At 37.6% G+C, this 17,249-nt stretch overlaps 1 protein-coding gene across 29 annotated transcripts in view; it reads right to left on the bottom strand.

The window, feature by feature from the left end:
• Positions 1-3,356: 3,356 nt before the first annotated feature.
• CLASP2 (cytoplasmic linker associated protein 2) overlaps positions 3,357-17,249 on the bottom strand; it is a 157,188-nt gene continuing 143,295 nt past the window's right edge. For all 29 annotated transcript variants that reach the window (XM_019647191.1, XM_019647193.1, XM_019647196.1 and 26 more), the window contains 6 exons: positions 14,738-14,966; positions 12,825-13,018; positions 12,160-12,288; positions 9,210-9,416; positions 7,298-7,414; positions 3,357-5,082 (listed from right to left, as the gene is read on the bottom strand). In XM_019647191.1, coding sequence (XP_019502736.1) covers positions 4,996-5,082; positions 7,298-7,414; positions 9,210-9,416; positions 12,160-12,288; positions 12,825-13,018; positions 14,738-14,966 — 963 coding nt within the window. In that variant the 3' untranslated portion in view covers positions 3,357-4,995. The remainder of the gene's footprint in view (positions 5,083-7,297; positions 7,415-9,209; positions 9,417-12,159; positions 12,289-12,824; positions 13,019-14,737; positions 14,967-17,249) is intronic.

The following is a 17,249-nucleotide window of genomic DNA, read 5'->3' as shown; positions in this document are numbered from 1 at the left end:
TTGTATGCTAATATACCTGGAAATCTCATGGGGAAGAAGTAAAAATTTAATAACATGGTAGCGTACACCATGAATTTTCATAAATCAATAGCTTTCTACAAAAAAACAGGATTAAAAATATAATGGAAGTAAAGAATCAATGTATAATAGGATTTAAAAAGGTAGAATATCTGGCCGGCCGAGTGACGCAATGGTTAAGAACTGGCTTGGGACGCCAGAGGGCCCCGGTTTGGATCCCACATAGAGGGCCAGTGACACTGCCCTCCACAGCTAAGGTGCTGAACAGCAGCTCAACCTGGAGCTGGGCTGCCATGAGTCGCTGGCGACGGCATAGGCTGCAGCCCCTGTGGCAGTGGGTTGCCATGGGCTACCGTGTGTAGCCAGCAACCAGCGTGAGCAGCCAGNCAGTGAAGCAACGTCCTCCACAACTAGACTGAAGAACAAAAGGACAGCAACTTGTCTGTTCCCCTTCTCCCAATTCCCCAGCACTGTTCCCATCCTACAATTCCCCAATTAAAAAACAAACAAACCAAAAAACCCCCAAGCAATCTGATTAAAAAATAGGCACAGGACCTAGGCACTTTCCCTAAGAAGACATACAGATGGTCAACAGATGCTTAGCTTCACTAACTGTTAGAGAAATGAAAATCAAAACCACAATGAGATACTACCTCACACCTGTTAGAATAACTATTATCAATGAGACAAGAAATAACAAGTGCTGGAGGGGATGTAGAGAAAAGGGAAGCCTTGTACACAGCTGGTGGGAATGTAAATTGGTGCAACCTCTATGGAGGTTCCTTAAAAAATTAAGAATGGAGCTACCACATGACCCAGCAATGCCTCTTCTGGGTATCTACCTGAAAAATTTGAAAACACTTATTCATAAAGATGTACATGCCCTTATGTTCATTGCAGCATTATTCACAGTGGCCAAGGCATGGAAACAAAGTGTTCTTCAACCGATAAATGGATAAAGAAGATGTGGTACATATATACCATGCAATACTACTCAGCCAAAGAAAAGATGAAATATTGTCATTTGCCACAAAATAGATAGATCTTAAAAGTATCATGCTAAGTGAAATAAGTGAAGACGGGAAAGGACAAGAACCACTCGCCTATGGGATATAAAACAGAAAACAACAAGCGAACAAACTCGCTCACAGACACAGACAAAAATATGGTGGTTACCACAGGGGAAGGGAGGTTAGAGGGAGGATGAAGAGGGTACAAGGGGGTCAAATATATGGTGTCAGAAGAACAGACTTTGGGTGATGAGCACACAATGCAATATATAGATGATGTATTATAAAATTGTACACCTGAAACTTATATTATTAACCAATGTTATCCCAATAAATTTAACTAAAAAAATAACTTGCCTAGTATGAAATAATTGGAGATGTGCCAAAGATGTAGTTATTTGTTATAACAATATTTGGTGAAGATCAACAAGCTAGGATTACGCTGCACACATTCAAAGGAATACTCTACTGCCATTAGAAATCATCCTATGGAAGAACAAAGGAAGGATTAATCTATTCAAAATGTATTGGTAAATACATACACAGAAAAACAGAAGCATTCAAAATATTAGCTAATTCTAATTTTGTCATTCTTCTGCTTAACAAATGTAATGTTCCCTTAGAATTTCAGTATTATACCCAATTCACATTATCTTAGTACTCCACAAAATTGTAAAAACATTATCTCAAGTGGTGCTATTAGAGATAATTTTTTTCTTCTCAGTTTTCATTATTATCCAAATATACTGCAATAGAGATGGATAAGTTTTTCACTGGTAGTATTTTGTTTTAAAGCTTAATTCTAAACCTTTTCTTTGAATAGCTGTAAAATTATAGTAATTGCACTAAAATGAACTAGAATACAGTAAGAAAAGATGTCAAAGATTAAGTGTAAAAACTCTCACGGATTATGGAGCAATATACTAATCCTCACATTTCTATTTATTGTGTTAGAATAACATCTGAATTTACAGATAGATCTGGCCTGAGAATAAGATTCGTCTTTTACTGCAAGATATAACTTGGTGAAAAGTCATTATGACCTTAAGCTTGTAAAAATAAAACACGAAGGATACAGCAAATTTACTCCAAATTTGAAACCTCAGGTTCAAGCCGTATCTTACAAGAAAATGTCAGAAGTATAGATTTTGAAAACCCACAAGAAACAAACATGTTTTATAATCTGGAATTATATACTTTCAAGTAGTTCTGAGCAGTGTAGTAAATGAATACCACTGATAATTAGTTTGGGAAAGAAAAACAGGGAAAAGAAATTAACCAGTAGCTCTTTATCACCATTCTTTAACAGCTGACATCTAAATATGTTTTTGGAATGAAAAAACTAAGGGTATATTGTATATAGCAATCTGAATAGTCAATAACTTTCTTAAAGTCTTATTGACGAAATTATAGAATTTTAAACATGTTTTTTCATGTTCTATATATTAGCTCTCACTTAGTCACATTAAAGCATAATTTTCTGTTACTCAGTTCATTCATTTCTCAATGCCTGCCTTCAGATGCCAGGTGCTTGACGTAAGTTTTCAAGTAGAGTTATTATTCATCGTAAGTCCCTCGTTTAGTTGTCAACAGTAGTTAAAGCAGGGCCTTAATAAAGTAGTCAAAGTGAAATCAGTATTTACATTAAAAATCATTATAGAACATGGCAAAGGTTATGGAGCATAAAACATTACTAGAGTTAAATGTTTAAAATGCCTTTTCGTCTTAAACTGTAACATACACATGCATTTATAGCTATATACATTTGATTGTGGTTGTTACTCCTGAAAAATCTTTTCTCCTCAGATATACTTATAAAATTCATGAGAATACCATTGATACAGGACCTCCTAGATTTTTTTTTTAAGATTTTATTGGGGAATTGGGGAAGGGGAACAGTGCTGGGGAATTGGGGAAGGGGAACAGCCAAGTTGTTGTCCTTCAATCTTATTTGTGGAGGGCACAGCTAGCTCAGCTCCAAGTCTAGTCGCCATCGACCACCCGTCGGCAGCTCCCGGCCGCTCAGCTCAAGGTGCCGTGTTCAGTCTTAGTTGCAGGAGGGTGCAGCCTCCATCCCACGAGGGAGTCGAACCAGCAACCTTGTTAGGAGCACGTGCTCTCACCAGCTGAGCCATCATGCCGCCTGTTGGCAGCTCAGCTCGGGCACAGCATCACTGTCCCATGTGGGAATCGAACTGGTGACTGTTGCTCAGAGCTCGCGCTCTTAACCAATTGACCCACTTGGCCGGCCCCGGACTTCCTAGATTTTTAAAAATTTAGTTATAAGTGACTTGTCATACAGTGAGACAGAAAAACAACTGATACACATTTTCAATTTTTCAAGTAATGTTATGTACAGTTTTATTGCCAGTATATGCACAACAGTAAGCATAGAACTATAAATACACAATGTAATTAACAGTAGAAAACAAAATTGTTACAGGTAAAGGGGAAGAGATATAGAGAAACTTTTCCTGCTGCTAGAACAGAAACAAAGGTAAAAGCCTATGACAAATCATCCATTCAGTACTCTTATCTTAAGATTCTTTACATACATTTCTACATTGTTTCAATTAAACAAAGAAAGTACAGATAACTCTGTAACAACAGCAAATTGCTTCCCTAATGGCTATTTGCCTTTCCAGTCAAATTCACTTAATGTTAAGATTAAAAAAAAGTCAAGATGAGAAATCATTAGTATCCTGGTTCCATATTGTCTAATCTGCCTTTCACCAAAACTGGTCATAAATTGGCTGCACATGAAAAGAGATGTAGCGAAAGGTGATTACAAAAAGTAACAGAAAATCACCATGGAAGTAGTTTTCCGAAGACACTGGAGGCAGCAGCTCAGTTAAGTGTTAGCCCTGAAGAGGTAGAGAACTTGAGCCTGTGATGCAAGGTAACCAACAGCCTTGGCACCAGCTTCTCTCCCATCAGGATCCATGTTTTCAAGTAAGACAATTTCACGGTAAAAGGAAACCAGGTTCCACCGTTTAAAGAAAAGGTGCTGGTCAACGCCCACGTCTCTATCATTAGTTTGTTTATTAAATGAGAAACAGAAGACCGTCAAGGACACACATGCACTTGATTTTTTTTGTCTGTTTCCATTATCAAGTTTATTCATAAGTGAATTTGATATTAATAAATACAAAAAAAAGCATCATTCACAACAAAGATAAACAAACAAACAAAAAAACCCTGCAACGAAACCTTCTATTTTAATAAGTATCAGGAAAAAAACAGGCAGATGATTTGGTGCAGCTTTCTGAAGGGATCAGAGAGGGGACATGGTTATAAATAAAGATGGCAAGATCAGTAACCAACAAACAATATCAGTTTTACAAAACTGGCTGATTCTGTAACATTTCTCTTTGAGGTCTTAGTTTTTAACTACAGGTCACCTCAAAGAAGTTGCAACTAATGACATGTATCACCATCACACCAACAGAGTCCAGCTGTAGTTCAGATTAGTCCTGCTTTGCTTCACGTCATTTCAAGATTTCTAGCATAGGACATGATAAGGAACAAAACTCAAAATAGCAATAAAAATATTATTCTGCATTTGAATAAAGGCAAAAAAAATGTTTTAGACAGTTAAACTTTTAAAGCTTTAAGCATTCCTGTTTAACCAGCATTAAAAAAAATTTATACAATCATAACACTGGCAAAGGTTAATGGGAAGACAAAGAAGTACAAACATGTGAAATGATGAGTAAGATTAAAAATTACTTTATATTGATCAACTGTTGTTAATACTGCTTCTTTTTGAATTTGGAATAACTATCGTCAAAGGTACATGCAGACTGAGGGTAGCCCTCTGTTACAGAAAATACAAAACAGAACAAAAAACTAAAGCCGGGAAACAATGGTTAAGTTCCAAAAGATGTACTTGAAAATTTCCATTCGTTGATGAGGGTGGCCTGTCTGTCCTTCCTTTTAGAGACCTGGTTCACTTCGATCAGCTTCACTAACTCTGTCCGGAAACATCAGTAGTCGGGTCAGTGCCCCCAGAACCCGTCTGTGCACGTTTGATGTAGAGATTCAGTAGCTTCATCTACAGATTCAAGCCAAACATAAGTCACTGGGGCAAGCTGCTCTAATTTATAGTATGATGCTCATTAAAAAAATTATATACATATTTGTGAGCTTTTAAAAGATAAGATTTTAGATTGAGGGGTTATTATAATGCCCAAGTTATTATTGATAATTAAGAATTAAAAACAATTTTTTAAGTTTCAGTTTGTTCATAACTAAGTATGTTAGTATGCTTTTTCAAAAAACGTTGTAGTGATAACATATAAAACTTCAAGTAAATTTAGAAAAAGAAATCACCATGAGAACAATAATGACAAACATTTGGGCACATGTGCTCTACAATATACTAAGTGCCTTCCATTAATCTCTTTTTGTCTTTACACCATTTTACAGATGAGGACATCAAAGTACAGAATGTGTACGTCACAGCCGAAGGTCACGGGGGTAGGTAAGAAGCGGGCCAGGACAGGAAAGTAGGCACCTGGGTTCCAGGACCTAAGTTCTTAGACTACTGTCCTTCCAACAAAAATGTTTTGATTTCACTGCATCATTTTGCAGTCTTTACTGTAAGAGTCCATATTTTTATAAAGTTTGTAATCAGTGTATATACAATTCTGTGTTCTACTTTTTCCATCTAATGTCATTTCCAAATATTTTTCTTCCCACCTAGCTACAGTCTTCATATGGAACATTACTTACTACTGGCTGCCTAGTATTCTTATAAAGTGCTGAATTTTATTTTATTATTTTTTTTATATTTTTATTTTTATTAAAGATTTTTATTGGGGAATTGGGGGAACAGGAACAGACAAGTTGCTGTCCTTTTTGTTCTTCAGTTTAGTTGTGGAGGACATTGCTTCACTGGCCCAAGTTGGCACCATCATTGCGCTCTTCCTGGGCGAGGCAGATCAATTGCTGGCTTCTGGACAGCTGCTCATGGCGGCTGCTGGCCGCTCACGCTGGCTGCCGGCTACACATGGTAGCCCATGGCAACTCACTGTAGCAGTGGCTGCAGCCTACACCATTGCCGGCGACTCATGGCAGCCCAGCTCCAGGTTGAGCTGTGGTTCAGCATCTTAGCTGTGGAGGGCAGTGTCACTGGCCCTCATATGTGGGATCCGAACCGGGGCCCTCTGGCGTCCCAAGCCAGTTCTTAACCAATGCGCCACTCGGCCGGTCCCTAAAGTGCTGAATTTTAATTCTTCTACAGATAACTCTGGATTATCAGGATCTAACTTAAATTTATCACAAAATTTAGGATACCTTTTTCTTTGAAGACGACTTTGTTGTTGAAAGTTTGCTTTTTTGACATTAACTTTGATTCAAGGCTTTTTAACCCAGTGTCCATGGGGCTCAGTAAACTATGTAAAATTTTCTGTACGTATTTATTTTTCTTGGGATGAGATTTTACCTAAATCTCAAAGTGGTCTATAACCTAGAAAGGGTTAAGAACCACTGCTTTATCTATAACTTATATAGGTATTTAATGTAATGTGCATACCTGAGCTCTTTTTCCTTTGTATATATTTGTTCTGCCTTTTTGCTATTTTAAAAATAAATATGATCAGAGTAATGACAGCTGTTAGGATTTTGGGAAACTCTTTAAATGAAGGTGTGTCTCCTGTTAACTGGTTCATAAGCCGCAGGTCAACAATCATAGTTTATCCTCACCCCTTAGAACAAATTTCAAATTCTGATAGTATCAAATAAAGAGGAAAGCAAGACTTATTTTATTTTTTAAGTCTTAAGAACTACACGGAAAATTTATTATATTTACATTTATCTGGATAATAATAAGAAAAGAAAGAGAACAAATATTTTATCATAGTTCATATGGGAAAATTTAAAATATGTTCAAGTGTTCCATATTTTGGGAGATATAAAACAATTTATGAATATATAACCCTATTTATTTTTAGTTAAACTGTCCTTGGGGGTAAGGATTTGGTTGTGGGAGTGGCAAAGGAGTAAGCTGGCTCTTGAAAGAACCAGAAGCTGCAGGCGTGTCTTTCACAGCAATCCAGCAAGCGCCCCACCAAGCTGCTGACCTCATCTGAGTAACAAACGTGAAAACCGAAATAGCTAAAATGCAAACGGTAGGAGGAGTAAGTTGGATGCTCAAAGCCTGACTTATTAAAAGCTGAATACAAATTTACCCTTTACCACACACAAAGAACTGAAATGTGAAGAAAGCACCACGGCCACCGTCCTTAGAACAAAGGAGCAATACTTACTTTACTGCCAGTGAGCTGACTGAGATGTGGTTTTAGCTCATCACCAATCACCGCATGAACAGCCACCAGGCAGAAGACGCAAGCTTTCCGGACGCTGCTCTCTGAGTTATCATAACCCTAGGGAGAAAAGTCCTTGTTAGAGCTCCTGGGAGTATGAGCAAAGTACCATTCCAACAGAGGCAGGAGATGCAACTCAAAGATGAGATCTTAAAAGGTACCGCGGAGAGAAAGCATTACTGACCCATTAACTTTTCAACCTTTTTCAGGCAGAGACATGCCCTTCCCTCCTTCCATCTCCCCGCTTCGGCACCTCAACTCCACTGTTAGCCTTCCTTATCAGGTTCTTTCTTATTACCCTGGAAAGCTGCAATTCTCTGACTGTGAGGCTGCCCCTTTGCCAATCCACCCTGCAAAATGTCTCCAGATTAAGCTCCCTAGAGCATTCAGTTTTAGGGAACTCAATAGCTCCTCACTATTAAATAAAACCTCAACTCCTTGGCCTGGCGGTCAAGGTACTCCTATAATCCAGACTGAATTAAGCTTAAAATCTGTCCCATCCCCACCATTACCCTAAACTATCCATCCAGCAAACATTTATTCAGTACCCATTAAATGTACGAAATATCCATGTTGTGTATATTCTGTTCTTAGTACCAAAGCAGAGACAAAGAAGAAAGGTATTTGGATATTCTCTTCAAGGACCTCACAATTTAGTGAGTGATATTAGGGCCTAGAACAGAGTCACAAAGGTAATAGTATATATAGATCAGGTATTGGCAAACTGCAGCTTGCGAGCCACATGTGGCTCTTTGGGTACGTACATGTGGTTCTGGAGTAAAATTGAAAATGAAAATAAAACTATCATAGTTTCATTTATAGAATTTTTAAAGAATATTATTTATGTAATGGTGATTTCATTTGTTTTATGGCTCTCGAATAATTTTTAAATAGTTGTGAGGGACAGGATTGGCTCTTTCATCTCAAAAGTTTGCCGACCCCTAGTATAGATGCACAGAGAAATGAATGATTAATTCTCCTCAGGAGGGGCCTTAATATATACACTATGTAATATTAGCCATTCAAGTTATATTATAGAATAGTATTTATTGGATGGAAAAAGTTCACAATCTGATTAAGTTAAGTACGTCACAAAATATGATCCCACATTTGTTAAAATGTTTATATGGATGAGTTTGTGTGCACAGAAAAAAACCACATTATATCTGTGACTGTAAATTAGTATAACCACTTTGGAGAGAAATACGGCAAAACCTGGGAAATCTATTTCCAGGTATATACATATAAGTAAAAGAAGATATTACAAGGAATTTCATTGTAATATATATGTTAATTAAAAAAGGGACACAACCCACATGTCCATCAACAGATGGATAAACAAATTGTGGTATAAACATAAATGGAATTCCACTTATGAATAAAATTAGAATGAAATTCTAATACATGCTACAACACGGATGAACCCTAAAAAAATTATGCTAATTGAAAAAACCCAGTCACAAAAGGACACTTATATGAAGAATCTAGAAAGTAGGACAGGAAATAATAGTGATGTTACCAGGAACTGGGGGGAAGAGGAAATGGGGAATTATTAATTAGTTAATGGGTTCAGAGTTTCAGTTTGGGATGATTAAAAAGTTCTGGAAATGGATAGTGGTGATCGTTGTGTAACATTATGAATGTATTTAATACCACCAAACTGCACGCTTAAAATGGCTTATGGTAAATTTTATATTATGTATATTTTACCACATACACACATAGCATTTGTTCTGGAAAGTCTTTGCTCTGATCATCCAAGGTAGCAGGCAGGATTGGTCATGTCATTTGTGTTGCTTAAAATAAGTGAACCCCAAATCGATCACAGCTTATTCCTCCATGCTTTGTTGCTCACCTGTATTAGGCCTGGCATAATCTCTGGCAAAAGCAGGTTAAGTGTTTCCTTGGACACTCTCTCGATCACTTTCGTTTGCATTTTGATTGCAGCCAGATTAATTGGGTAATCTGCAGTTTGGATGATGGGACAAAGCACTTTGATGCACTGCTCTGGGCTAATTGAAGTGGCCAACACTGATGCAGCCTCCTCAGCTGATCTCACCACCTAAAATAAATAGGAAATTAAATTGGGAAGTAATTTTTCAAAACGTTATACTGTGTCCTGGAAGTACAGATTTCATGAAATAGGTAATAGGACATAATACCTAATTTGCTTTGAAAATACTATAGTAAACAAATAAATAAAGAGTACAGATAAAACAGGGTTGGCAAAATGTCAGTAACTGTTGAAGCTGGAAGATAGATGCATTCATGGGGCTTTATTACACCACTCTTCCTTCTTTCGTGCTCTTTTAATGTTGGCTAAAGCGACTTTTAAAGCATGCTGTGATCCAGTTGTGCTGAAAAGTGGAGGCCCAATGTCCCCAGACCACAATGTGGAACCCTCTGCGTACCCACACTGAGACCCTGCGTGTATCAGTGTCCTCATCTCCACCACTGCTTGTACCCCTTTTGTCACATTACACAATAAAACATTTCATTAATATGTTATCAAGTTAACACGCTATTCCCCTTTCTGTCCATAATGACTTTCTTTCCTTTTGTATCAGGCTTGGGGAGGGTAAAGACACTGGTTTTGCAATAAAGAAAAGAAATGGTTATCTATCTTCTGATTAGAATCTGTAATCTCTAAAGACGGTCTTGAAAACATGTAAAAATTGTTGTATTTGATTCTACTTTGGTAGTGTCTCCCTTATGATCTCAATCTGTGACAGGTGCTTAGAAAGGTACTTTGGAAAATACACTGGAAGTCAGAAGAGCCTGGGCTACTTTCAGCTATAACACGTTAAGAATGTCAACTTTATCTTTCACAAAAACAGGGATGCTATTTGGGTCATAAGGTGGGTAACTAAACTATAAATATTAGATAGCAGTTTAGACTTTCAGCGAGAGGATACAGAAGTACCACTACTAAACACCAGCTGACAAAAAACTGAATAAAAATCCAGATAGATTTAAAAGTTATGACTCACTCTTCTATAAGGTTCACAGTCATATCTTTTGAAAACAAATACCCACAGGGTTTCAATTTCTTCATATCCTCACCCACACTTCTGTCTTTCTTCCTGGTGTGGTGCGTGAACTGGTATCTCACTGTGGTTTTAGTTGCATTTTCCTAATGACTAATGATGTTGAGCATCTTTTCGTGTGTTTACTGGACATTTGTATGTCTTCTTTGCAGAAACGTCTATTCAGATCCTTTGCCCATTTCTTAATTGGGTTGTCTTTTTGTTGTTGAGTTGTAAAACTTTTTTATATGTTATGGTTACTAGTCTGTTATCAGACACATAATTTGCCAAAATTTTCTTCTATTCTGTGGGTTTTCTTTTCACTTTCTTGATAGTGTCCTTGAAGCATAAGTTTTTAACTTTATGCATTCCAATTTATCTTTTTTTTGTTGCAGTTGGTTACTTATACTTCTGGCAATCTACCTAAGAAACTACTGCCTAATCTGAGGTAACAAAGATTTACACTGATGTTTCCTTATCAGGTTTTTATATTAGTTTTAGCTCTGTTACGTCTTGGTTCTACCTGAGACATTGAATGCTACTGCTCTCTGGTGCTTTCTCTTAGGAATGCAGTCCCTATTTGAAATTTCCTTTTCTAATTGTTTCTGAGATTTTAATAAAAATCCTCCAGATTATCTCATCAGTGTCACTGGTGGAGGTGGGGATATCACGACTATAAAGTAATGAGGCAGGTCTATAGGACTCTTTCGGGAAGGCTGTCCTCATTATTTTAGTGAATAAACTTTTAACAGATATCCAGCTCGTATAGGCAATTTACACTTTAAAATAATGATTATCTTCTTTAGTTATTTTAAAAAAACCAAATTCTTATTGGTAAATGGAAAGTGAAGATAAGATTGCTGAATTCTAAGTAAAAACCTAAAAATGAAACAAAAGGGAAAATGAAATCAGATAAATTATTTCCTACAACCGGCCTATTTTAGGTGAAAGGTCATATCACCACAATTCACTTAACAGGAAAGACTATATGCTTGCATCTCAATCAGATATTACCTTGAAAATCAAGGTAAAAGTTCATTAAGGAAAATGATTGATCAGGGTAATTTTCAAGCAACATTCATATTTCATGCAATATAGTAGGCCTCCTTTATCCGCGATTTCAGTTACCCACAGTCAACTACAGTCTAAAAATACTACATGGAAAATTCCAGAAAGAAACAATTCCTATGTTTTAAATTACACACTGTTGAGCAGCACGGTGAAATCTTGTGCCATCGCACTCCGTTCCACCCAGGACATGAGTCATCCCGTTGTCCAGCACAGCCAGACTATATATCCTAACGCCTGTTAGTCACTTAATAGCCACCTCGGTTATCACATTGACTGTCACATCACAGTGCTTGTGTTCAAGTCAGCCTTATTTTACTGAACAATGGACTCAAAGTGCAAGAGTAGTGATGCTGGCAATTGGGACATGCCAAAGAGAAGCTGTAAAGTGCTTCCTTTTAGTGAAAAGGTGAGTATAGTACAATAAGATATTTTGAGAGAGAGAGAATGATCACATTCATATAACTTTTATTACAGTATTGTTACAATTGTTCTATTTTATTATTAGTTATTGTTGTTAATCTCTTACTATGCCTAATTCATAAATTAAACTTTATCATAGGTATGTATGTATATATAGGGCTTGGTACTACCCACAGTTTCAGGCATCCACTGAGGTTGTTGGAACTTATCTCCAAAAGAGAAGGAAAGACTACTGTAATATCAGAAGTACTAAGAATAAAATAATAATTTAACTGTCAGGTAACTTACCTCCTTATGAGGATCTTTATGTGCTTCCAATGTTTTCATGACAGTCAGTTCTGCATAGTTTTTAAATCTTGCTGGTTGATGCCTTAGTATTTCTCTTAAAACCTTTAATGCCAAAGCCCTGATTGTAGGCTAAGAAAAAACATTTTAAGTTTTTAATACTTTGGATTGTAGACAATCCTTTACATTTTTCATGTCTGTAACTTAAGGGTCTTAGTATTGGGGCGAGGGGTGGGGAAATCACTGACAACTGCATAAAGTACGTGGTGTATTACATAACGAAGTTTTCACATCTCTAGTTGAAAACATCACACTTAAATTTGTAAGACATTGAGAACCAACTACATTCTACTAAAAAGGAAGTTTTACTTCTAAACTAATTTAAATATGCAAAACAAGTAACCTGTACTCTCCTATAAAAGTTCTCTTAGCAACCTCTCATTTTTCTCATTGTCAACTGTTCAAAATTGCTGCGCTACTTGGTTTACAAAGAAAAAGTACTTTTTAGTAAGTCTCATGCAGAAAGATGCAGCAGAAAAAACTTATTTTCCCAATTTCCAAATCTGTGTAGTTGATTACACAGATTAATTGACTGGTTGATTAATTGGCAATGACAGGCAATACAAGACAGGAAAAACAGGCTATTGTTTACATATTCTGTCATTTACCTCTTTATCTCCAAGGGTTTCAAGCAGTAAAAGTAATATTGTTTTGAAGTGTTCATCCCAAACACTGAAAGATTCTTCCTGTGTCAGTTTCATAAGTTCATAGAGGGCAATTTTTCTTTCTTCTACACGTTCATTATGGTTGGACAACTCCTTCAACAATTCTGCAACCAGGTCAGAATGATCTAGGGAAAGGTCTGTCAAAAGGACATGATATCAATTCTGTAACTTTATAGGTCAACTCTCACAAGAATGACAACTTTATAACATGAAACACAGACAATGCAATGCTGGTTGTAAAAAAAAAAAAAATGAGTAATTTTCATTTCCATTTATCATCCTCAAAACACCAATGCAAGTTTATCATTTTTTTATAATAAGTCACAAAAGACGGAATGATAAAATGAAACCCATAATTATACCTACCACCCAGATTTAACATCTGTCAAGATTTTATCATTCTTACTTTATCCTCGTGCCCCTCCTCATTTTCTGAAATATTTCTAGCAAATCCTAAATATATCATTTCATCCTTACGTACTTCAGTATTCATTTATATGGTGTTGTGCCAGGAGGCTTACCATATCTGGGTACTCCATTTTTAGTGATACCAACAACAGCTTCTTATGTAATTGAGACTTAGTTTCGTAAGTTCTTAAAATTTTGCATCTGTGATATTGTGATATAGTAAGTCTCTTAACATGACATGTTGGTAAAAATATAACTCATCAACCTCATTAGTAATCAAAGAAATACAAGTAAAGAAACTTTTCCACTCATCAGAATTATAAAAATTAAAAAAAAATTCTGATATCTAATTTCTCAATCTCCCTAAATTAAGGAAATCTTCCTAATCATTAGGATGACCTATTTTATATCAATCATAGTAACAAAAATTAAAAAGATTTAAACATTCTGTGCTGGTGAGGAAATCAGCACTACTTAAAACTGGCCAAATGTTTTAAGTGGTAATTCTCAAGACTTAAACTTACATATCCCTTAAAATAAGTAATTCTACCTCTAGAAATCTTTTAGAGTGAATTAAGTGTATATGTGCATATAAGTTTATGCAGAACTATGTTCACTGACAGCAATCTTTGGGGAATAAAGGAAAACCAGAAATACCTAAGTATAGAATCATGGGACAGTGTTGAGGGGGAGACTTTCAAGTTTATTTGTATGTAGTTATATATTACCATACATTACTTGCATCTTTAATAAAAAAAGAATTAATGGATTATGTCATTTGTAGAGTTATTTAAAATAACTACAATACTTGCAGTGTTTGGTCCTTTCTAACCAGTTTTTATACAGCTTTTTTGAGCCTTACTGCATACTGTGATCAGAAGGGCAGGGGGTACAATATCTCCATTCTCTTTAAGAGGTGACAAGTGAAACTCAGAAAGGTCAACCAATTTACCAGGCTATGGAGCTTAGTAATGTTACAGTTTAGTATTAAGCCCACTGTTAAGTGTCAGAGCTTAGACCTAATCCAACTTCAAATCCTAATGGTAGCTTTTCCCATATTTGGTTCTTAAGTATGTTATTAAAAGAGTTTATGACTTCACTCTTTAAAAACTATTGTGAAGAATGGGTATTCCTTCAAAGAGTATGTCATTCTGGTATAAAAATTAATGACTGAATGGTGTCTAGAGATAAATTTATAAGCTACAATGGTTTCTGTTATTTCTGGGAAGTCATTAAGGTTTCCTTCATTGGAGGATGACTACTCTATTTCTCATTCTTGGGACGGTATCTACCAAACCACTAGATAGGAGCTCCAAAAAAAGGGGAGAAAACATTGCCAGCCCAAAGGTCCTTCCTTTTTAGATTACAGTAAAAGAGCACATAGATTTCCTTTTTCAGATTACCAGTCCTCCGAAACACAGGTAGTAGCAGTCCGACACAGAACATACCATCAGGAAACTGGTCAGCATCATCATCGAACATGGCTTCCTTGAGAGCAGACTTATTGAAGGGACTGATGCTGTCCGAATAGTTATAGGGATTATAGTCTCGAGAGCGTGGAGAGGAGTGAGCAGGCATGGAATGGAGCAATGAAGTTTTATTATCAAGGGCTGTTTGGCCTGAGTCAGTAGCATCACCTGCTGCTCTTGGGTCAGACATCCCAGGACCACCACACATCTATTAACAGGAAGGGGAAGGCAGAGCAAATTAACTCATTTTCAAGTATCAATTCAAAATTCTAATAAAATGTCTCCCTACTGTTTGAAAGGTTATTTAAAAATACAAAGGGAATTTCATTGGCAACACAGAACTAAAAGCTGCCAGGTTCCATTATTAAGATAGTAAATTATAGGGCCGGCCGAGTGGCGCGATGGTTAAGAACTGGCCTGGGATGCCAGAGGGCCCCGGTTCGGATCCACATATGAGGGCCAGTGACACTGCCCTCCACAGCTAAGATGCTGAACAACAGCTCAACCTGGAGCTGGGCTGCCGTGAGTCGCCGGCGATGGCGTAGGCTGCAGCCCCTGCTGCAGTGGGTTGCCATGGGCTACCGTGTGTAGCCAGCAGCCAGCGTGAGCGGCTGTCCAGAAGCTGGCGACTGATCTGCCTCGCCCGGGAAGAGCGCAATGATGGTGCCAACTTGGGCCAGTGAAGCGATGTCCTCCACAACTAGACTGAAGAACAAAACGACAGCAACTTGTCTGTTCCCCTTCCCCCAATTCCCCAGCGCTATTCCCATCCCAATTCCTCAATAAAAAAAATCTTAAAAAAAAAAAAGATAGTAAATTATACAATGACAGCATGTCAACAAAGTATAGAAAAACCAACTAAAACACCTGTTTTTTTTTTTTTTTAAAAAGGCCTAAAAGGACTGCATATCTTTTGGAAAGATGCCTGATGGGAGTTTTTGCACATTAACATGCTTATCAAAATATCAATTCGAACACTGACACTAATACTAGTATCAAAATCATTACCACCATCAGTATCACCATCACCTTTGAGCAATAATGTGCCAAGGCATCGTTCTTGGCATTGGGTACATATTAGTGAACAAAAGAGAGAATGATGTCTCCCCTACTGGCATTTACACTCTAGCGGAGGGGCGGAGACATTACAAAAACATAATGAATGAGTCAAGTGTATGGTACCGTAGAAGGTGATTAGTGCATTGGAGGCAGTGCAGTACTAAAAGGTTCATGAGTGATGAGGCTGTAGATTAAATAGGGTGGTCAGAATAGGATTTACAGAGACTCCACCTGAACAAAGACTTGAAAGAAGGAAATTAGCCAAGGGGCTACCTGAAGTCAGAAGAATGTTTAAGGCAGAGGGAATAGCCAAGGCAAAGGCCATGAGGCAGGAGCATGTTCAGTAAGTTCAAGGACAACCAAGAGGCCAGTGTAGCTGGAGCAGAGTGAACGGGGAGGAAAGCAGTAGATGAAGCCAGAGAGGTAACAAGGGAAAAAGTCTACTGTGGAGACTTTGACTTTCACTCTGAGACAGGGACCTCCTATGAAGTTGTGAGTAGAGGAGTGAGAATAGACTATAGGAGGCCAAGGGCAAAATCAAGATGGCCGGTTAGGTGCCCATTTTTATAATCCAGGTGAGAGAATAACGATGGCTGGAACCAGAAAGACAGTGGGGAGAAGTTGCTTGATTATGGATGTATTCTGAAGATAGAGTCAACAGACATCTTGGCAGACTGACTATGGAGGAGGAGAGAGGAGAACAACTCTTTTGTCCAAGGTTTTTGGCTGAGCATGTAGTGTTGCTATCAACTGCGACAGGAAAGAGAAGTTTTGAAGGAAAAGATCAGGAGCTCAAACGGGCAGGTATCGGATGTGTGAAATCTGGAGCTCAGGTCTGGGGTGGATGGAGTCATGTGAGTATTATACTCACAGTAACTTCTAAGCTATACAGTAATATCCTGATTTTCCTAATGAACACACTGAGGATTAGAGGTGACAATCTGACTAGCTAATAATTGCCATGAACCAGGATTCAAACTGCTGGAATGGATTACTTGACCTCCCCACACTGTACCCTGCAGTCTCTGTGGGTGGGGTGGGGGGCATAGGGGAGTCTCAATTAAGCAGTGATCCTTACTAAACTGTTACAATTACCATATGCAGCCTTTGGGATAGGGAACCTTAAATGTGAGTGATAAACTGATTTTTAGCATCCAGTTTACTAGGCCCACCTGCCATATAGGCCTGGAAAGAAAAACAGCAGCAGGAAAGAAGTCAGGAAGGCAGAGGAGGGAAGCCCTTTAGAGATGTGCTGAAGCACTGCTATGTTCTACAATCTGCAAACACGGAGAAACCAGGCTCCTTAGAAAATGGTGGGATGGCTTGTTTTGAGAAAAAGTCTACGCTGCCAGAGAAAAGCTCAAGAAGTAGCATAAAAAATAACTACTCTTTGTATAATGGCAGAACCAACAAACAGAACCATAACAAATGT

The sequence above is a fragment of the Hipposideros armiger genome, unplaced genomic scaffold, assembly GCF_001890085.2.
Source record: "Hipposideros armiger isolate ML-2016 unplaced genomic scaffold, ASM189008v1 scaffold_109, whole genome shotgun sequence".
Classification (NCBI taxonomy): Eukaryota; Metazoa; Chordata; class Mammalia; order Chiroptera; family Hipposideridae; genus Hipposideros; species Hipposideros armiger.
The sequence above is the reverse complement of the archived record's forward strand: the minus strand, read 5'-3'. Positions and strand labels throughout refer to the sequence as shown.